Source organism: Mastigoproctus giganteus, chromosome 8, assembly GCF_048544385.1.
Source record: "Mastigoproctus giganteus isolate SK-2022 chromosome 8, ASM4854438v1, whole genome shotgun sequence".
In the NCBI taxonomy this organism is placed as follows: domain Eukaryota; kingdom Metazoa; phylum Arthropoda; class Arachnida; order Uropygi; family Thelyphonidae; genus Mastigoproctus; species Mastigoproctus giganteus.
This window is the reverse complement of record NC_143582.1, coordinates 166,184,921-166,209,138: the sequence shown is the minus strand read 5'-3', so window position 1 is coordinate 166,209,138 and position 24,218 is coordinate 166,184,921. Positions and strand designations below refer to the sequence as shown.

General features: G+C 37.9%; 1 protein-coding gene across 1 annotated transcript in view; it reads left to right on the top strand.

Moving 5' to 3' along the window:
- The window catches only part of LOC150081985 (uncharacterized), a 56,979-nt gene that overhangs the window by 20,220 nt on the left and 12,541 nt on the right, over positions 1–24,218 (top strand). The window contains exons 2-3 of the mRNA XM_090379881.1: positions 1,899–1,975; positions 10,070–11,602. Coding sequence (XP_090236007.1) covers positions 1,899–1,975; positions 10,070–11,602 — 1,610 coding nt within the window. The remainder of the gene's footprint in view (positions 1–1,898; positions 1,976–10,069; positions 11,603–24,218) is intronic.

The following is a 24,218-nucleotide window of genomic DNA, read 5'->3' as shown; positions in this document are numbered from 1 at the left end:
TTATTTTAAGTTTTAGAAAACAACTTTAAAAATCTATTTTTTCAGAATGACAAACTTATCAAATATAACCCAAAATAAACGACAAACAATACACAAATGAAAACTCACTGGCCTTAATCGATAAGTGTTGTATAAAGCTATACGTCTCTATGGATGATCTATCCCACAGCTTGTAAGCAGTCACTAATGCCTTTTAATTTAGGGGCTAAGAACTGCTGGTCCCAACCCACAGTTTTAGAACCTCTGGACCCACAGTTTGATAATATAGTGCAGGATATTGCAAATTTTTAATTCTGCCACAGGTTTCAAATTTGATTGTTGTTTATTTGAAATGAAACAGTTTTATTTTATAAAGCTGTAAGGGTTTATCAGTGTTTTATTTAACATATAAATAAAATTTTAATTATTGGTATATTTGTTTCTTGCACAACTGTTACCCAAATGAAATCAATAGTTTTATTCATGAGGGGACCGCATAAAAAAATTCATATATCATTTTAGAGAGTATGAGAAACCTTGTTTTAATCTATTTGACACTTTCTTTCAATTATCCTGCAAATATATATATCCTGCAAAAGAACTCATAAACCTAATCTGATTTAACAATATAACATTAAAATCGGTCCCTGTATCCTGTTACGTTGTGCAATTCATAAGAAGATGGACGGAATTATATTTCTCCACATATACAAGTCTATTTTTTTTTTTTTTTTCTTGGCCAAACTGCTTCAATTTTTTTCCTGATGGGACAATGTCCCGTTAAAAACAAGTTATTAAGAAGTCATTGCAATGCAAAATTTAGTCGTGTTGCATGATCATCACGATTCAATTCGTTACTTCTTTGGTACATACTTATTATGCATAGTGTTTTATCACTTGAAGTAGGAAATGCCGAAGAGCTCCATTAGCATGGGTATTAGCAAGTTTGCGAATAATGTCATATAAACGTCATAGATGCTTTAATAACATTGAGAGCACGCTGCATTACAAAAGGGTGCCTCCGTAGCCAGATGGGCAGGAGCAGCAGTGCGTAGCACACGCTTCTTGATTAGACCGAGGTTCGAGCCCGTCACCACCAAATACGGAGGATGCGGAAAGGTCAGGGAATGATCACCGCATATCCCCGGAGCAATATGGCCTTAGTTGCTAATGCTCCTAAATAACAAATAAACAGATAGCATTACAAAATAACGTTTTACTCCAGGTTCATTGCTACACTGAGAAAGAAACTTGCGTGCAAAATCTTTCTTGAAGTTGTAGACTGTAGTTAATAGTCATATCCTTAGCGATCGGATTCATAACTCAACGCATACATTACACAATGCTCATGTAAAACAGTTCATACAAAATCTTGTTCATATAAAACTGTCCTAGTGATGCTCGCTCGCTCTCTTAAATCATTAGCCACTTTGATAGCCAATACACTGTTTTGGCATTAGTTCAATTTTAATAAGGGAATTATAGTAACAAGTTATAGCTGGCAGTGAAAAATTTGCGATGCTTAAAGACGATTTATAGCCTCCTGGTGATGACTTGATGAATTACTGTTTTCCTTGGCTGATCATATCTGTTCAGTACTTATAATATTCACATTATGAATATCATGCGTATATGACAGTTTGCTTATTCTTTATGTCCTCCGATGCATACACAACTAATCGTCCTGCACGATGATTTAAATTTTTATCCGATTCTGGTCGCTCAATGGTATTAGCGCTGTTATATTTTGCAAGCGACACATTATTTTTACAGCTTTCATTCTTAACTGATCATCACTTTATCAACAGGGAGCAATTTTAGTAGTTTGATTAAATATAACTGATTTGTTTATATAATTAATGCATTTTGCATTCCTTTAGCTGAAATAATTCACTGCATTATTATTTTTATATATATAGTTATAACAAGATGGTTCTGCTCTCAGGAAAGCGCCAACTATTGCCTCTCCAAGTGGTTCTATTTTTCTTTTTCTCAGGTAAGTTCAATTACATAAATTTAAAATCTAGTCTCTCTGTACCAGTTTAATAGTGGCAAAATAATGCGCAAAAGCAGTTTGTGTACATCCGGCTATAAAAAAGTTCCTCATTTTGCGCAATTTCAAGTCTAATGTCCCTTTAATTAGGAAGAACATACACCCCCGTGTATGTTCTTCCTAATTAAAGCCGAATGCTCCTAGAATGCTCCTAGAGTTTTAGGTTGTTTTCTATGCCCCGATCTGAATGTTAAAACAATCAGGAAATGCAAAGAACAGTAGAAACACACTGGAATTTCATTATTGCCGCCTTCCCAACATGGAAGGGGCATAATATATATATATAGGGTGTCTCAAAAATACACGGCATAACTTCAGGAATGAGTTCCTCATATGTAGACAATAAAAATATTTTATATCAACATAGTTCGGGAAATGCTTGGTTCATGTATATATATATATATATATATATATACACAGGAAAACGTTTGAAGGTATTCATCGCCGCCTTTGTGAACATGGGACCTTTACACCTCGTGCTGCCGACAGAGGACGACCAAGATCTCATTTATTTCATGTTAAACCCCTAGCAATGTCGCTGTAGTGGGCATTATTGCATCAGGCAATCATGTAACCAATCACTGCCTGCAATAAAGATATTTAATCTACGACTCCTGAAGTAGAGGAGGAGATTTTGGACGTTGTGCATGCCACTCCTGGAATCAGCACATACCTGGAATCAGCTCTCACATGTTTGTTTTCCTGTCTGAATATCTTCGTTCTGGGAACTTTTCGTGGTACAAACGACGAGCCTCCAGAACATTGCCGTCCGCCAAACCGTACATAAAGTGCATATCCGCTTGCTCCTGATTTGAGTACATGGTCGGAATGGAAAACCACCAGATTCTGTCAGTACCTTGTGATGAAGGAATCACCTGCGGGAGATAAGACATTCCGGTTAATAACTCGGGAACCAAGCATTTCCGGAACTGTGTTGATATAAAATATTTTTATTGTCTACATATGAGGAACTCATTCCTGAAGTTATGCCGTGTATTTTTGAGACACCCTGTATATATATATATATATATATATTTCCAAGTATGACAAAGCAAATATTAAATGTTATAATAAATATAAATATTATAATAAATACTAAGTAGTCACATAACCAATTAATGCCATCTAGGACGATTAAACATTACATCGGTCTGTATGAATATGAGTTAAGTTAATAATGGTAAGAGTTTTTTTAAAGGTAAAATATGATATACTAGCTTATCAGGTAAACCATAAACCATGGCGGGTACCCAACGTGACCTGGAAAAAATCAATCTATGCCATGACATAAGCAATAAATTATAAACATATATAAAAATACCATTAAAATGTTAGTTATGGCAATAAGATACATTGAAAGGGACTTTTTCGAGGGCTAACCCTTACAATGTATCAACCATAATTAACGAGCTATCCGTTTCTGTAGTCATCGTCCAGCATAACTATGTCCAAATATACGTAAAATAGTATTAAGTTAGAGCCAAAAGTATAAAATTTGTAGTAGTTAGAGCCAAAAGTATAAAATTTTGTAGTAAGTTAGAGCCAAATGGTAGTAATAAAATTTGTTAATTAATCCCAAATTTAGCAGTAAACTGGCAAGATGACTGTTAGCCCGACGGATAGCCAAAATTTTAAATTAAATTAAAATTATAGAAAGCGCTATAATTATTGTTAGGCATATGTGCGTAGTTGATAGTAAATGCTGTCACGGTAGTCTAATCAAAAAAAAAAAAAAACAGTGTGAGCTATAGCTAACAAAGGCGAAAGGAAAAAGGTATAAGAATAGATATAGTAACTCAATCCCCCTCAAATACTCTAATAGTTCATGTGGTATGAAAAGATAGGGATAAGAAAGTGAAAGTTAAACAGCAAAGAAAAAGCAAAATAATTAACATAGGATGTAACCTTATAGTAAGGTATCCTGGTTAGAATGCTTTAAGATTAAAATTAGAATGCTTACCACCGTATGGCCAAGGTACTAGAAAACCACGTGTATTGGCACGTGTAGCATATATAACTACCGATCGCAGCCCCCCCCAGGAAATGTAATAGTTAAGTTAAGTGATAAAATAAGTATAATTACATACAGCGCCCTCTGCTGTTATTTTTGATTAGACTACCGTGACAGCATTTACTATCAACTACGCACATATGCCTAACAATAATTATAGCGCTTTCTATAATTTTAATTTAATTTAAAATTTTGGCTATCCGTCGGGCTAACAGTCATCTTGCCAGTTTACTGCTAAATTTGGGATTAATTAACAAATTTTATTACTACCATTTGGCTCTAACTTACTACAAAATTTTATACTTTTGGCTCTAACTACTACAAATTTTATACTTTTGGCTCTAACTTAATACTATTTTACGTATATTTGGACATAGTTATGCTGGACGATGACTACAGAAACGGATAGCTCGTTAATTATGGTTGATACATTGTAAGGGTTAGCCCTCGAAAAAGTCCCTTTCAATGTATCTTATTGCCATAACTAACATTTTAATGGTATTTTTATATATGTTTATAATTTATTGCTTATGTCATGGCATAGATTGATTTTTTCCAGGTCACGTTGGGTACCCGCCATGGTTTATGGTTTACCTGATAAGCTAGTATATCATATTTTACCTTTAAAAAAACTCTTACCATTATTAACTTAACTCATATATATATATCTGATAATTGAAATAAATATGATATTTAAAATAAAAACATCAGCCAGTAGTACGGCAATTATGCAGAGCGAAACGAAACGCAAAATAATTGTTACATTTGTTATTAATTGGGTTTAATGACTTAATTGACTAAATTTTACAGGGGATTATCGACTACCTTTTTGTCCTATTATCTCTACTTTCCCTTCCCTGTTTGTTTATTTTATATTATTTTGCGTTTCGTTTCGCTCTGCATTATTGCCGTACTACTGGCTGATGTTTTTATTTTAAATATCATATTTATTTTAATTATCAGATATAATTACGCATCATGTGGAGGATGTGCATTTGCTGCCTCTAATGATAGCTACATAGCCATATTTATTTATTTTTATTACTTTTCCTTAACTTTTACCTCACATAATATATATATATATATATATATATATATATAAAGGAGGGAAAAAGTCTGTGCATTTGGTAAAGCTATTTCTTAACAATAGAGTTGAAATATATGGTCTCCAAATAGGAACATTTTCTGTCATGGACGATCACAAAATACATAATTTAATTTATTTATTAATTCTGAAAATTAAACGCCAACATAATGTAAGCAAACATACATACATCCTCTCCAAATCGTTATTAAGCAGAGTTTTATGTTATCAACACGAAATACACGACTTTGCACTCGTATATTTCCCGTTGATAACATAAAACTCTGCTTAACGGATATGCGAGCACAACTGGAATATACACTACCCCACCAAAAAGTCAGGGAATACTTAGAGTTATAAACAACACATTCAAAGAAATTCAAACACATTCATCTATTCAAAGAAATTAATAGCGTGACGTGTTCTACATTGTGGAAATTTTAATGCAGCGTACACTTAGACTTCCAACACGACAAGGCTCTATGCCAGACAGCAAGGAATGTGAACTCATAGTTTGAAGAGAATAATATCGGAACACTGCAGTTACCAGCACATAGTACCGTGTGCTGGTAACTGCAATTTTTTAAAATTATTAATGCGTAATTATTGTGTGTGTAATAATTTTTAGTAGAAACCTGGTGGTACTGTACTACATTCCTCTTTCAGACCATTTGTGAGCTACGCTATCGAAGGGTCTGTCTTTGCATTGCTTTAATTCTAGTTCATCCCAAACATGTTTAACTGTGTTGAGGACAGTACTATGTGCTGGTAACTGCAATGTTCAGATGTTATTCTCTTCAAACTACCAGTTCACATTCCTTGCTTTCTGGCATTGAGCCTTGTCGTGTTCGAAGTGTAAGGTACACTGCAGTAAAATTTCCACACTGTAGGACAGATAAATTTTCAGAACAGTAATGTGTGTGTGTATGTATTTGTGCAGGGCGGAACCTGGAACGTTAGTTCGAATCCTCCTCGTTTCACTGTGAATATACAAGACTCTGTAGAAATGGCCATATATGTGTTCAGTGTTATTGGTGTGATTTCGTTGGCTTTTCGTAGTACAACTTTGAAAAAGCTTAGTAAAGACTATCAATAAATTCTATAATGCCTGGCCACTTTATTAGAACCGTGGGGTAATATGCAACAATCTATGCAAAATACGCAAATTGAAGAGGTCACACACTGTGGCGTATGAGAAAAAGCTCGATAAAGCAGTGCTATCCGACTATACCCAAATTAATTCACTGGCAATGCAGAAACATCGAAAGGTATCCGTACTCGCACCAGAGAAAAACCATACAAAGAACAGTATTCGAATAGGGGACTTTCGTGGAAGCCAGCCCACTGATCTCGCACACTAACTGGACAATACGACTGCATTAGTAACAGGGAAGCAAAGCATGGACACTGGAGGACTGGAAGCAAGTGAGGAGATTCCCGATAATCGCTTTTCAGCGTCAATAGAAGAGTGCACATATGAAGAAAAGCAAGAGCCACTGGAACCATCCTGTTGTGTACCGAAAGTACACGCTAGTGGAGGAGGCACAGTAGCATGAAGCACGTTTCCCATCATACTCTTGATCCCCAAGGTCCCACTGGAGGGCACAGTAAGCGCTAGAGCATATCTGATCATTACAGATTAAGTATACCCGGCAATGTTGCACCTTGAAAGTACCCCTGTCCGTAGGGGACTTCCAAGATGACAGTGCAACCATCCCCAGAGCCAAATGTGTGAAAGAGTGAGGTGAAGAATAAAAGGAAGACTTTAATAATCTGCTCTGGCCAGCCCAATCCTCGGATTTCAAACCTACTGAGCATATTGTAGGATTAAGATGAAAGGCGTGTTAATCAGCACGGTTCTCTGCCCACCTCACTCCAGGAAATGAAGACATTTTTTTATATGTATGGAACAATACTTGTACTACTGATCTCATTTTCGACACCCTGTTGACTCTCTGCCAACAAAATAGTGATTCGTGCTAACTCGCTGTTAGTTCATGGTCCGAATAAAGTGACCAAGTAGTGTAATTTTTTTCCGTATTTTAATTATCATTTACGTTAAGCAGTTAATTACATCTCTCTCTCTCTCTCTCTCTCTCTCTCTCTCTCTCTCTCTCTCTCTCTCTCTCTCTCTCTCTCTCTCTCTCTCTCATTTTGTTTTTCCTGTCTCTTCTTATCTTTCAAATGCATTCCGTTCTGCGCTATTGTATGCATACTTAAGATCTATTTTATGCATAATCTTATTATGCATACGTATTTTTAACATTTCAACTTGACATGTTAAAAATTTATGGACGAATTAGCTCGTTATTTTTATCATGAATAATAAGATTAAAAGAGCAAGAGTACGGCAAATTAAGATTAAGATTTTAATTTAAAAATTTACATTACAAAGGAAACTTTTCGCAGCTAAGGGACTATATGTAGTTTGACGATCATGTAAGAATGAATTAAATTAAACTGTTGCAAAAAGGAGAAAGTCTTCGAATTTTGGATTATTGAATGAAATTTCACTGCGTTATCAACCATCTCTCAACCATTAATTGGGATAATTTATCTTCGCTACCTGTTGAAGAGGCAATCCAGACCCTAGTTGAGCAATTGAGACATATCGCCACGATCGGAGCGTCTAAAGAAGTCAAAATTAGTGAGAGAACCCAGCGGTGGTTTCATTCGGATATGAAAATTGCCTTTAGAAGTAAGCAAAGGGCATATAGAAAATGGTTAAAATCGAGAAGCAGTAAAGACCACGAAACTTTTAAAAGAGAGAGAGCTCGTTTCCTTCGCTTCAAGAGAGGAGCACATCAACAGTATATATTATCCCAAATTACAAAAACCAGGAGAATTTTCCCAAAGCGCAACAACCATCTCAACATGGATGAAAAGCTATTTGATGAGTGGACTCGCATTTCTTTCGATCATCAAGATGCGACCACTGAAGTTTCACCCCTACCTAGTGTAAACCAGAACACTCTTTCTGCCATGGATGATGTTATTATCAATAAGCGGCAGCTCATTGATGCCATAAATGGCCTGCCCAACAAAGCTACTAAGGGCCCTGACGGTATACCGCTGTTTATAGTTAAGGTGTGCTCTGTGTACATAGTAGATCTTCTCTTAAACATCTTCCAGAAGATTCTAAAGACAGGCACTATACCGGAAATCTGGAAATCTTATTATGTCAAACCTGTCCCTAAAATTGGAAATCCCAAGATGCCTAAGGACTTCCGTCCAATCTCCATAGGATGCACATTATTAAAGATATTTGAAAAGCTCATACACCCAGTGATTATTCAACACTGTTTTGCTAACCGGCCACCCTACCTCCACACAGTCCTGCACCATAGGTCCACGACCTCTAATCTCCTCGATACTCTCTTCAGAGCACAAAAAGCCTTGAATGACAGAGCCCAACTGGACATAATCTTCTTCGATATCAAATCTGCCTTCGATACTGTCTCCATTCCTACTCTTATACGCATCTTAATAGAATATTTCAAAGTATCTAACCAAATTGTCAGCATTCTGAAGTCCTTACTACAGCGGAGGCACTTAATTATAACCAACGGAACTCACCAGAAAACAACCTATGCAACGAGGGGTGTACCTCAAGGTGGGGTGATGTCGACAACCCTCTTTGCAATCCTACTTGAACCATTCCTCGCAAAAAATCCAAATTTTAGTTCCTTCGCTGATGATCTAAAATTCTTTATCAATTCAAAAGACCCCAAACAGGTACATGAAATTAACAATGAAACCTCCAAGCAAATTCAACAGTTAATTGACTTTTTACAGCGAGCTGGACTCCAACTCAACAATGCCAAGTCAGCGCACATTACAATCACAAAGAGGAAGGTCAAGAATGACATTCGAGTTATGGTTCTTGGTGAGTCAGTCCCCAAAGTTTCATTTCATACTGACCTGGGACTAACGTGGGATGAAGACTTAAATTTCGAGGAACACTTCCTAAAGGCGAAGAAGAAGACCTATGCTGCTTTCTGGGCTATCCGCCAAGAGCTCGCAGGCTGTCACAACACCAGACTGATTGGACAATACATTAATAGATGTCTAACACCCATACCACTATATGCCTCAGAAATCTGGTCCTCTGCATCTACCTCTCGATGTAATAAATTTCTATCAATGGAATATTGGATTCTGCGGTGGCTGAACCGTCTGGGAGGGAACCCCTTCACAATCTCGAAATCCATTCTCCTAGCCAACCTAGGCATGACCTCCTGGAAGCTCGTTGTCCTCAAAAAAAATCTGTCAACGCTTGCCAAGCTGCTAACTCGCCATATTGATGCCCCATCAATAGAAGATATCATCGCACTAACAAGAGTAAGAAATAGAAGCCATCACCCACTTAGGATGAAGCTATCAAACTTGGACTCCCTAAAAGGAATGTTCCCATGTAACACCATTGAACACTTCAACACCTTCTCCATTGATCCGGTAAAGTTTGAAGTCAATAAAACCTACAGAAGCCAAATTATAGACCAAATCTGGACTAAATCACCAGGATTGCTGTGAAAATTGAGCAGTTTTTATTAGAAATTTGATGATATGACCAAATAAAATACAATAATGTAATGAATATAAATAATCTGTTATGTTAGTTACTGATAAAGAAGTCAACCTATGTATTTAACTCTGCAATTATCAAGATATGTTAATTCAAAGTGAATACATTTAGTAAATGTATATATCTATTTAATAGTTTTTATTATACAATAATTATATTGTAAAGAGCTGAAAATTTGTACAAAAGTGTATAATGTATATTTTATAATTTCTGTATACCCTTCTAGCCTACTTGCTGTACAGGGGGTGAACCTTGTGTTAATAAACTGATAGTAAATAAAAAAAAAAAATAATTTTATTTTGCAGCATAGACATTCTGACACTTATACAAATAATTTCTTTTGTTTCTTACTTATAGCTGTAGCCAGTCTTGTTCCATTCTTGACGCCGCACATGCATGACCTTGGCCTTACCCTTAGGGAGACGGCAATGATCAACATGGCTGCTGCCCTCTTTTCCTTCATCGTTCCTCCTCTTTTAGGAATGGTCGCAGAAAGACGTGCCATGTACAAAATGTTCACTGTGGGTTCGCTGGTGATATGTGGTTTAACCTACACTTGCCTTTTGTTCGTTCCCCGAGTTATTCGCCTTCCCAGACAGCCTCTATTAGACTTCGACTGCGGTCCTTCAGTGAACCTTGAGAAGTGTTCTAACTGGATAACATGCGGAGATGCTACTCGTCACGCAGGTAATCTGACTGTGTTCCGCCTCTCTCACTGTCGCTACCAATGTGTTGGAAGACCTGGTGGCCATAACAGCTCTTATCCTCTTCATGTTTGCTTTCGAAGCGCAGAAGGGAACATCTGTCTCGTGTATGACCCAAACGCCGAAGACAGCGGAACTCTCGAGTTTAGATCGCAGTTTTCTTCATGGATACACCACGAAATCAGGAATGTATCTGTTAGCCAATTTCTTGCACGAGATCCTAGAACTTCGCCACTCTTTGTGGATGTCTGTACCTACCGTCCTGCAACTCCCATTTTCGTAAACAAGAAGTCTCACGAAGACATATATTGCCGGCCGCTTCCTCCTGGGTGTAACATAAAATGTTTGCTCTCATACCGGCCTGATGATGACATCTACAAGCCTTCTCCGTGTCTCGAGATAATTGGCGACCCGCCTCTCACTTTCTGGAGCTATCTGGGAACTCGATGTTTAGCTGATCTTTTTTTGATGACAGCTCTGTGCCTCCTAGATGGGGTCACAGTGTCAAGTATCAACGACTTCAAAGGGATGTATGGAAGAACACGTATATGGGTCGCGTTTGCCTTGTTGTTGTTCCCACCAGTGTCAGGAGTACTGATTGATTATTATAGCGATGTTGCTGAAAAGCCTGATTACTCCCCTGCCTTGTTCATATTTGACGGTCTGGCTCTGATCACGTGCGCCCTTGTAATTGCTTTACCTCTGCAAGCAGGAAGAAAGAGTCATTATATTATCTCTAGACAACAACATGGAAGTCAAGGGAGACTTCTCACTTTAGAGATGTGGGTATTCCTCTTCGTGGTGTTAATGTTAGGAATATTATGGGGATATTCCGAAATCTTTTTGCCCTTGTTCTATGCCGAAATTGGATGCAACAGTATCTTCACAGGACTTACATTCACAATATCATTTGCCTGCAGTTTGCCATTCCTTTCCATCTCCAAGATGCTTGTGCACAACATCGGAAAGGCTAATCTCCTTGTGTTCGCTTTCCTCTTTCAAGCTATACGCTTTGCCGGCATATCTTTCATAAGCAACACTTGGTGGACACTCCCATTCGAAGCAATGGAAGCTTTTTCGTTAAGTGTCATGTGGATAGCAGGTGTCGCATACATCCATGGTCTTGTCTCCAGGGGATTTCATGTACCAGCGCAGTATGTCATGATCTTACTTCAGTTTTGCGCAGGTAAGCAAAAATTTTCGCCCCCTAAATAATATAAAAATCTAACTATAGTCAATAATAAGGAGAGGGAGTATATCAGAGTACTGCTAAATTATGTGTAACTGACAGCGGGGTTGCCATTGGTTGGCTGGGACTAATAATAACTAATAATAAAATACAAATAATAATAAATTACAAATAATAATAAACATTGTAATATTGTAATAAAAAAAAAATTACGACTATATGCATATCAGAGAGAAAGAGAGAGAGATTGTTATTGGGATATTGTTTCTCTCATGCATACTGTCAAAAGTCATGATACATTTGTGATTATGACCAAAACACGTATGCATTAATTCAAAGTAATTATACAATGGCTTATTACTGGCATTTGTGAGTTTGCATTTATCTATATATCAATTTTTTGTCATGTTCATGAAGTTTACATGTGTATCGAAAAATTTCACACTCCTTTGGCTACGTCCCAATTTGTTGAGTATATAGCTACAACGTCATTTTGATTTAAATGTTAGTGACTGAAGTACCACGATATCAAGCTTGATGTTTAATGCATATGACGTATATTTAGGGTACATAACTGTCCAGAACATCAGTGTACGAAGCGACATTCATGGTTCCATGCACTCGGTGAACCTCGTGGACCAATGGACCTAGTCTATAGCACGAGAATCGTTGTTGTTGCTTTGGTTTTTAGGAGCATTAGCAACTAAGGCCATATTGCTCCGGGAATATGCGGTGGTCAGTCCCTGACCTTTCCGCATCCTCCGTATTTGGTGATGACGGGCTCGAACCCCGGTCTAATCAAGAAGCGTGTGCTACGCACTGCTGCTCCTTCCCACCTGGCTACGGAGGCGCCTCCACGAGAATCTCCCCCTTCCAGACCATGATACCTTCTCCTGTCAACTGCATAGTTAGCGCAACACACTGAAATACTAAGCGCATCATACATCCTCCATACTCAAAGAAGCCCATCAAACTAGAAAAGTGCAGACGGACTAATCACTCTACAGGATTGATTTCCATTGATCCGAAATTTAGGTTCAGTGTATTTTGTACTATGCTAGTCACCGGCGTACGTTTGTTTATTTTCTTTATCAGAGGCTAGTGTGCCGCAACTCGTGGCATGCAACTCTTTACATGTTGGGAAAACGTTTCAGGTTTTCCTGCGGCCCCTTGCAGCTACAAAAATGAGAATTCTTTAAGGTCTATGGCAAGAAGTAAACAGCGATCTCAAAGTGAGTCGCTTCTGTCAGTTAGTATTTTATGTCTATATCTGGGGCTCATTGTCACCTCTCGACTAGACTTTTTTAGCATCTTTTTTCTGAGCACAGACAATTCACCCACAGAACATCCAAATATAATTTCCTCCGAAGCTCTATTAGCTCTCTCTCCACGTGCTCATCGTTCACCGTACACGTTTTGAAATGAATTCACACCTAACCGCTAATCATCTCTATAGGAAAAATATTTGCATATTTCATAGTCGTACAGTTTCCTGCAATTACAGGGATATCCCGTGATTTTTGTAGAATAGTGTATATTTAATGGAAATAAGAATAAAATAAAAATCTTTAGCGGTACAATTTAATAGCGGTGATCAGTCAAGCCTTCGCACATTCTATCAGGAGTAAAGCATCTAATTACAAATTAAGAATGAATAAACCTGAAACTATTCCCTTTATAACTTAAAAAAATTCACACTCTAGTAAAAATCGAAGTGAGAATTCAGTCATCGCCTCTCTTAGTGTAGCCGAAGAGCTAGTGAAATTTTTCAACGAGCAGACACTTACACATGTGAACTTCATGAACATGACAAAAATGTGATATATAGATAAATACAAACTCTCAAAATGCCAGGAATAAGCCATTTTATGTTGTGCTACTAGAAAAAGCAGGAATAACTCACGTAGAAAATCCCTACTCTCTTTGCCTAAGATCGACTAGCTGCTGCCTCGATTGAAGAAGACTTCAAAAATTCCAGTCGTCGGAATTGAACCCAGATCTCTCCAAAAGTGTAACAGACAGCGACCATGAATAGACAGCCATAACAGATTGCTCATTTGACAATAACATCCCTCTTTTTTATTTTCTGTCTTGAGTGAGTGAGTTTAGTAGTTTCTTCATTTCTCATTCGTTTGGAGAAGTCTGGATTTCAATCTTGTCAGTAATAAGAGAGACTGGAAAAAATTTTAAACATGTCTTCAATTTAAGCAGTAGTAACCGTTAAGCAAAGGAATTTCCTTTCCCCCTCTGAGTTATTCAGCGTTAACAGCTGGCACGGCATGTAAATAGGTCCATGAATGCACAGCGGCACACTAATTCAGAAATTTCATGCCACAATGATTGAGTTCATGCAGGGTCGGCCCCAAAATTTGGTAGACCCTGTTCAAGAATTACTTGCGGGCACTGGGGTTCTGCGCAAAACTTATACGGGGTGTTTTTGTAATAGTCATTTTTTAATTTTTTATTGTTCTCAAATTTTACAGTGACTATTATTCGTATTTTAAATACGAATAATATTTAATAATCAACAATATTGTTTAACAATTGAAGTCATCTCATAAAAATAGGAACTTGAATAAATAATAATAGGAACCAATAATCACACAAATTCAGATATTACTGAAAGTGAGTATAACATAAAAATTACATTTTTAATAACGTCCTATGTTCGATATCAAACGAAAGCAGGGCATTCTCTACTTCTAGGAATTTAAGTTGACTCGCGCAAGCGCTCTTGGAGTGCCGATAATGTGGGTAACACGGCGGTAGGCTCGTTGATTGAAATGCGGAAAAGACGAGGATGATATTATTATTTTCACCATTTGAGCACGGAGCCCTGTTCGACAGAACCGGTTGAACATGCTCGTGGCCGGCTTGCTGAGGTAGATAGTATGGTAAAGTACAAAGCGGAATTGGATAGCTATTTTTTTGGGAAGGGGAAGGCATGAATAACAAAACGTTTTCCTTGTTTTTGGCAGATTCAGAAAAACTTTGCTTCTGACATAAATTAGCCATTATAATATTAATACCACAGTACCAATAATATGTGATAAAGTTCACATCTAATAGCATATGAACTGGAACACTACGATAAAATAGGAGATGTGCCAAGGAAACCATAGTCATCCATTTCTTTTTTTTTTTTTTTATGCTTAAAGTATTTATTGAAATTCAGAACAACTTCTCTAGTTCAAAAGTGGATAATTTTACTGCAGATTCCAATCAGAAACTTGGATGAATCCATAGCTGTAAGCCTATAACTTCTGTCTGTCTGTCTCTCGCCATACTCTAAATCAGTGTTTCTCAAAGGGTGTGCCACAAAATTTTTCAAGAGTGCCGCGAAATCTTAAAAAAAAAACTAGCGTCGTTTTTATTTTAAAATCATTGTCCAAATATATGTACAATACCAAAAGTTCAAAGTATTTTATTATTTTTTTGGCGGGCTCCAGGGTTTCCCCTATTCACCGATATGTACAATACAGTCTGTCCTCGTATAGCACGATAGTTGCGTTCCTAGAAACCCTCGTGCAATGCAAAATCGTGCAATATAAACAACAGGCCCTATGGGAAAAGTAGGGTTAGGTGCCGACCACCCAAGATTGAACACACATTTGGAACCAAAACATTACCAAACACAATAAATAATCGGGTAATTTTAATCGTTATAAAATACTTACGTATTTTATAACGATTAAAATACGTAATAAAAATAATATTATATTATAATAAAGTATTTTTAGTATTTTTTAATACTAAAAAAGTATTTTTTACGGATAAAATACGTATTTTATTCGTAAAAAATTTATTATATTAAATAAAATAGTCGTAATAAAATACTTACGTATTTTATAATACGTAAATATAAATTATAATACGTAAGTCGTAATAAAATATTGCTAATGCTTTTGCTTCTATCGTAAGCAAACTGTTTTTTGTTTGATTTTCTATCCAAAGAGATGACAGCCGTTCCATCTCTTCCAATTCTTTGTGTCTTAATCTAATGGATTTTAATTACACTTTGAGTTGTTCCCGCTATGAAAGTTGTTTTTATTTTCTCTGAATTCTTTGTAATTCTCCGCGTTGCCTCATTTAGGTCTGTAGCACGTGTAATATCACATGGTCTTTCATTTCGCTCAAAGCGTTTCACAATTTCATATTTTTTCTCTATTGACAGAAGCGGACTGGCCATAAGCCTTACGGGGGAAACCACGGTGGGCCGGAGGCCGGTGTGATTTTGGCCATAAACCATAGTATGAGGCCACTACAAATTTTCCCGGGGTAAGAATTTTTGACCCAGTCCGCCTCTGTTTATCGATATTGCTTCTTTTTTTTTTTCTCTCTGAATTTGCAGTGTCTTAGCCAGGACGCTTCCTTTTCACACCGTTTAAGTATTTTACTCGTTTTTAGGGAATAAAGCACAATTACAAAACGAGGAGGCATGCTTGATACACATAAACAAAGCTGCGCGCGTGTAGCAACTGAATAAACAACACCGTAAAGGCCGAGATACACTATTAACACCTCACATTTTACTAAAGCACATTTCTGGGGGTTACTACCATAAAACAATAAAAACAATTTCCAGTTGCGTTTCTGCTAGTGGAATCTGTTATAAACTGGTAGTAAACTCCATCTAATTGCATTTGCGATTATATCGATAGCTGGAATTGTGTTGGTTTTTACGTTATTATGGTGAAATGTGTTTCCCCTTCACTGATATAAAACACATAAATACATTTTCAGAATCTTCTTCGTTCCTATCGTGTTGCGTTCAGTTGGGGTGATTCCGCATTCGACTGCCATTTCTTGTAAACACAAAGGCGAATCGTGTATAAGCGAATTCGGTTCGTGTTATATAAGATAACGTTCCCCTATTTATAAATCGTGTAGGATCGAATTCGTGTAATGCAAACACGTGTTATACGAGGACCGACTGTACCATTAATAAGAATAAAGTACACGAAGGATCTTTTTATGACGAATTGAAATTGACATATCCGAATACAGGGGCGTCTGCATTCAGGCGCCAACACTATTTGAATAAAGACCAATTATCTGTCGCCCGCAGACCACGTGAATCGGACCGACGCGATAGAATTAGCGCCCCTGAATTGTCTCAGAAAGTCAAAATACGGAATCCCTGTCTCTAGTCTCTCTAGTTCTCTGGGAGTTGTACGCGTAGGTATGCGGCGTATTACGTGTTTATATATATCGTGTTAATATTGTCATATTAAACTGTGTTTGTGTTGTAAAGTAAATAATATAGGGTTAGGCGATTTCTTAAGGTAATTTAAATGTATATAAAAATTAAAAATTCTACAAAACCGTTTTTTGTTTATTAGAAAAAACTGAAAATGGATATACGAAAATTTTTAAATAAAAACAAAACTATTGATGTCGGCGACAGTCGTTCTGCAGCAGATACAAATATATCCATTGAAAATAGTGATAATATGAACAATATATTATATATTAACAATATATAATATGATAATATGATAATATGAAAAAAGGTCGAAAATTAGTATAAGAAAATATAACGAAGATTACTTAAATTTTGGTTTTACGTGGACAGAAGACATAAATTTCCCCTTACCTTTATGTGTTTTGATTTTTTTTTTTTTTTTTTTTTTTTTTTGATTTGGTAGTTGTTGGCGCATCGGCTTCTGTGGCCATATTGCACCTTTATGTGTTGTATGTGGACATAAAAAAGCAAACAGTGCAATGGTTCCTAGCAAGCTAAAACGCCATATGGAAAAAGTTCAAAATTTGATGTCTAAAGACAAAAGGTATTTTGAACGATTAATGACAAATAGTGCCAAACAAATACAAAAATTGGAAAACACAATAAAAGTGTCTGAAAAAGCACAAATTGCCTCCTATGAAGTAGCGCAACTTATTGTACAAAAATTGGAAAACACAATAAAAGTGTCTGAAAAAGCACAAATTGCCTCCTATGAAGTAGCGCAACTTATTGCACAAAAAAGGGAAACCTCATTCGATTGGAGAAACGTTGATCGGTCCTGCTTATCGTATAATGGTAAAATGCATGTTCGGCAAAGATGCAGAAGCTGAAATAAATAAAATTCCTCTTTCCAACGATACTATAAGTGGAAGAATAATTGATACGTCGGAAAATATAGTAGAAAATGTTCAACAAAAACTTGATGGTCAAATTTTTGCTCCGGAAATAGATGACTCAACAGATATCAGCGGGAAAGCTCAATTAATGGGATTCGTTCGATTCATTAACGGAGATTTAATGATGAACCAATTTTTATTTTGTCAAGAATTGCCAGGAAGAACGACAGGAAAGGAAATATTTAATTGTGTAGATAACTTTTTCGAAAAGACAAAGTTATCATGGAATTTTTGTACAGGCATTTGTACAGATAGGTGCTGCATCAATGATCGGATCTGAAAAAGGTTTTTTTGGCGTTTGCAAAACAAAATAATTCAAATCTTATTTCTACACATTGCATTATTCATCGAGAAGCTTTAGTAGGCAAAACTCTCCCGACAGAATTAAGCATTGTACTAGATGAGGTAATAAAAATTGTTAACTATATTTAAAAGCAGACATTTAAAATCACGAATTTTCAAAGAATTATGCGACAGCATGGAATCTAGCTACAATTGTTTATTACCACATAATGATATTCGTTGGCTTTCTAGAGGAAAAGTTTTAGCCCGTGTATTTCAATTGCGAGCAGAACTTTTCATTTTTTAAAAATGAAATAAGTACAGCAGGAAAACAAAAGAATCGTATGAAAATACAAAAATTTTATGATTGTTTTAACAATGAATTGTGATGTGCAAAACTGGCTTACATAGAACATATATTTACACATCTTAATATTTTAAATACAAGTTTACAAGGGCGAAACGAAAATATCTTAACACCAACAGATAAGTTAATTGCTTTTCATAAAAAATTATGCTTGTGGATGAACAAACTTGATTAAAATAATTTAGCTATGTTTCCTAAGATTCCTGAACAGATGAGAAATTTTCTTTCACCCGTGGTGAAAAACCATTTGGATTTGCTTCAAAAGGCAATGAAAACATATTTTCCATCTATTAGATCGGAAAAATATGACTGGATTCGAAATCCTTTTATTAATGATACATCAAACTGGAATCTTTGTCTTGAAGAAGAGGAAGAACTGATTTCCCTTTCATCCGACCGAACATTAAAAATCAAACATTCGGAAATTCATTTGGATACATTTTGGATTTCAGTCAGAGATGAATATCCAAAGTTATCTAAAAGAGCAATAAATATTTTACTCCAATTTTCTACATCGTATTTATGTGAGTTAGGATTTTCAACTCTCACTAACATGAAAAATAAAAAACAATCAAAATTGGAAAATGTCGAAGATGACCTGCGAGTTGCTCTGTCTGAAATAAGACCTGATATAGCAGAAATAACAAAACATCGTCAATCACATATTTCACATTGACTATACTTTTTTAAATAAAAATTCATTTGATCTCTATCAAATATTTGCATAATTTAAAGCTTTGTTGAAGGCATACATATTTTCTTTTAGGAATTATTCATTTAATTATTTTTATATTTTATTTTGGTTGTAAGAATTGTTTGCATAACACAGATATAATATAAGTATAAATAAAATAATTGTTAATATTATTTTTCGTGCTATTTATTTAATTTAGAAATTTCTTCTTCTATGACTACGTAGGTGTGCCGCAAAATTTTTCTTCTTTGGAAAATGTGCCACGAGAGTAAAAAGATTGAGAAACACTGCTCTAAATGATGTCTTAGCGAACGATAAACCGTTTACTCTGACTAATTTTTTTAAAATTAAATTTCGATATTAAAGGCCATATTGGTAGCCAACATAATACAAACCAGCAAAACATCATAACGTAGTCATCACTCAGGAAATGAGGTCCTAGTCTAGCGCATTCGCCAGCACAGATGAGAAATCCTCTCTGTCCGTCCGTGCCTGCACCGCACGGACGGAGAGGATTTTAAGATCAGAAGCAGATTCCCAAAATAGAGAGGAGCAAGGCAGAGGCAGAGGCAGGACTCCACACTCCACGGAAAGAAACAGTAATGCTGGACACAACAGGAGGATGACAAAATTCTTGAGAGATTAGTTTTCTGAGGCTTGAATTGGACTCATGACATCGAGCCTTAAGGCGGTAAGCCACATCTAGCGTCAGACTCATGTCCAACGAGTGGGGCATCCAGAAAAAAGACTGAGTTATCGCGATGATTGACGATGTTAGGCTTCCGCAAACCATAAAAAAAAAAAAAAAAAAAACTTTTATATTTAGGCCACCCGAATAATTAAATTCATCTGCCGTGCTGTGTGTCTTATGTCTGTTAATTGCGTGTGTTCTTTGGTCGATTTGTCTGTTTTTCTGGACGAAAAACCCCAGTTTATTGGGGAAAAACCTTGCTATCTACGCCTGAGACCGACTAACTCAGCCACGGAATGAAAAAAGTCCATTAAAGTTCCTCGCGTCATCGACGGGATTCCAACCCGGGCCTTTTCCACCCGGTGTAGGGAGGACGGTGACGATAACACTGTGCTACACGCGTAGGCTCCGTAAACCATACTGTGTAAGGTGTAAGGTATATTGTTGTTATGCGGCACCAGAGGTTTCCCCCATCTCCGCGTTGCTTTCTTTGTGGGTGTACCAGTTTGCTGGGAATGCCAGAGGTTTATAAGTGTGTGGATACTGTACCTGTGTAACGTCGTGTACCGTTGTTCATCTGGTCATTTAGGTGGCGAAGGTGGGGCAACGCTGGAGCCCAGCGTTGCTCCACCTTCGCCCCGTGGAGGCAGACCAGGAACCCAGTAGACTTAAGTTACTCTGGCAGGTCCTGCCGAGTAATTTCCTGAGATTTCAGCGGCTAGGACCTAAAAAAAAACAAACAAAAAACTTATGTACACATACACATATAAGAACATACATGTATATGCACATATACACAACAGTGACACATAATATATACGCATCCATGCATCATCATCATCATCATATTAACCTACAATGTTTCCTGAGCAATAGCTCATCAACATACATCTCTATAAAATAAAAACCTTATATTTACACATCAGACCTTTAGCCGCATGCCCCAGCCAACGCAGTTGACCCTAGGACATGCGTTTCCATCCCTACCGCGTGGAGGTAGGTCGTCTACTATCTGCCTTTGAGAATACAATTCACGCTTTTCTAAAAATATTAAAACTCATATTATACTAAGTGTAAACTTATATTTACATTCCACTTCTAAAAACTATCAACATAAAGAAACCAACTGATCTAAATTCACCCATTAAACATCAATGTACCTATATACAACTCAGAAACAGGTAAGACTACCTTCAAGATCTCACCCTAAATACATTTTCAACAAACTGCAAAAAAGCACAATATGTTTGCCGATCACGAAAGATTCCATGCGGCTCGACAATTCCACCCATTGCCAATCGCAAACTTCGCCGAAAACCCTCATATAGAGGACACCACAGCAACAAATGATCACTTGTCTCAGGTTCACCACACCCGCAATCACCACTCTCACTCAATCCTAGCCGAGCCAAACGGGCCCTAAGCCCATGCCCAGTTACCATCATTGTTGGATGCAATCCAAGTTGAGGCCACTCTCTATTCCTCTGACTCTGCACATCCGGCATAAACCCAAAGGTCACTCGTCCAACTTCAGACTGTGTCCACCGTGCCTGCCAGATCTTTATTATTTCTCCATCTAATCTCTTCCGTTCTGTCTTCACATCAGCAGGACTATAAGTCCTTGCTACATCTGGGCAAGCCCGCATACCCAGGATCTCTGCCGGAAAACTCTTCTTTGTTTTATAGAGTAAGTATCTTTGAGCCACAACAAGATCAATGGGCACCTTTCCCGACAAGACGTGCAACGCATCAGTGGACACAGTCCTACATGCCCTAGTTAGTGCTAGAATCGCCAGTCTCTGAGACGCAAACAGATGCCGTTTAACAAATACATGAGTCACTGCCCCCCCCCAAGCACCACAACCATAAGTCACTACAGCTGTAAAAATACAGTCGTACATCAGTCTGAGAGCACGGCTCTTCAGACCCCACTCTCGATGCACGACCCGCCTGATTCTTCCATATATCTTCTTTATTTTCTCTCTTAGGTACTTGGCGTGGGGGACAAAACTGAGTCTCTCGTCAATCATGATGCCAAGGTACTTAACATTAGTACAATATCTCAGCGAGCACCCTCGAACCCTCACAGTAGGATTTCTGCTGGCACTAAGCTTTCCTTTTAACAGCATACACACAGTCTTTTCCACCGAGATGCTAAGTTTATTCTGATCCGCCCAATCAGTCAATTTGCTCAAAGCCCATTCAGCCCTGGTTTCCAAGGCCAAACGGGCATCGCCTTTAACAAGTAATAAAACATCATCCGCATAAGCCAAAACTTCAACGTCTTCCCAGTCATCATTCAGGATGTCGTCCAACACAAGGTTCCACACCACAGGCCCAAAAATTGAGCCCTGTGGTGCTCCCCTCTCAATACTCCGATCTACGGAGGTGTATCTATTCCTTATGATGACCCTTCGACCTGAAAAATAGCTTTGCATCAGTTTATACAAATTAATTGGGCAGTTCATTTTTCTTAGCCGTGCCAGTATACTCTCCCACCATAGAGAGTCAAAGGCGCCCCTGAAATCTACAAAGACTCCCAGCACATACTTATTTGGGCAATTTCGCACACTATTCAGCATCTCAGAGACCGCATCCTCCGCAGCCTTGCCCTTTCGGAACCCATACTGCCTTGATGACATTAAGCCCTGTTCCACATATTTCTTCTCAATCCTACTCACCAGCAATCTCTCCAAGGTCTTACCCAAGACCGATAAGAGAGCTATTGGCCTGTATGACCTAGGACAGGCTACATCTTTGTCAGGATGTTTTAGCAGTATCCGCAAAACTGCTGTCTTCCAACAACTAGGAAAAACACCTTCTTTTAAACAACTATTATACAGTGAGAGCAGCAACCACGCATGTGTGTCCCCAAACTTTTGCAAAATTTCAGTGAAGATCTCATCCTCACCTGGGGCCTTACCTGCCTTTGATTGCTGCAGTGCCAATCTTAATTCTTCCACCTCAAATTCATTTTCTATGTCCTGATTATTATACGACACATTTTCCGACCGCACACGACCCTGGATTTGTGAGTCATCCCTAGGAGAGTCCCCAGGAAACAGAGAGCTCAGAATTTGCTGCATTGAGTCCTCCCATGTTAATGTTTCCACATCTCTTGTTATTATGGAATAGGCAATTGTCTGGACTCTCACTTTTCCCATCATGATCTTATAAGGGAGACCCCATGGATCTGTATTACCTTCTGTTCGAACAAAATCTTCCCATGATTTCTGCTTTGCTCGTCTAATGTCTCCTACATATTTGTTTCTCACAATTCTATACCTTTCTCGGTACTCAGCTACCATACTAAGCCCCAAATTTCTAGACCTTTGGTACCGCCTTCTAGCAGCATTAACCTGTCTCCTGAGCCTCTCCAGGTCTTCACTCCACCAGGGCACCGCTCGAGTCGGTTTCCGCCTTCTAATCATCGAGCCACATGAAGCCCTTCTCAGCATATCAGTCACAAATTTTGCCTTACCCTCGGCATTACTGTTGGAGTATATACTCTCCTTCCCCGATAGCCACTCCTGAATTATGCTATTAAATTTATTCCACTTTATTGATTTCCTAATCAAGGTGTTCGGCGCCTCCTCCAACAAGTCTCTGTCTTGAGCTACCAGCTCGTATCCTATCACCCAATGATCACTCGTCGTCCAACCCTCCCAAACACTCCATCCCCGGATCAATGGCACAACATTAGCTGTACTCACAGTTATGTCAATATTAGAATCACCATTCACAGTGGAAAAAGTGCTCGGGAATCGTGGACGATTCGCAACCTCCAGGCGACAGGACACTAGACACTCCTCAAAAAGGGTGCCTCGAGCATCACCTTCCGTGCTATACCACATCTTGGATTTTGCATTGGTATCAACACCGAACACAATTCTCTTACCTTTTAGCACTTGACACACCCTTGATATATATTCCAAATATCTATCCGGTTCTTCCCGGAACTGGCAATATAAGCTGACTACATAGAATCTACCTAGCCCACACACGATTTCAATACAGACACCATGTGTAAATGTTAGTCCATTCACCTGAGTGGCTACCAGGTCCGGGTTGTATATCACCACAGCTGCTTGGCAATCCTTATCATTATGTGCTATCCTATACTCAATAGGATATCCTCGCACAGCCATCCCCACTCTGTAGGGCTCTTGCACTAGGAGAAGATCACATATCTCTCTTCTTGTCCTTTCCGCCAGCTGCAAAGCAACCTGGTAGGAACGCTGACCATTAACCTGAAGTATTTTAATTTTTGTACGACTTCTGCTGTTGGGTGTACTACCCATCAACAGGTTTCCTTTTTGATTGATCCATAAACCTCCGGAACTCCGGGCATTCTCTACTTCTTACCGAATGGTCAGCCTTCCCACCTTTCCGCACACAATTCGCACATCTAGGATCTTCTTTCCTTTTAGGACACTCT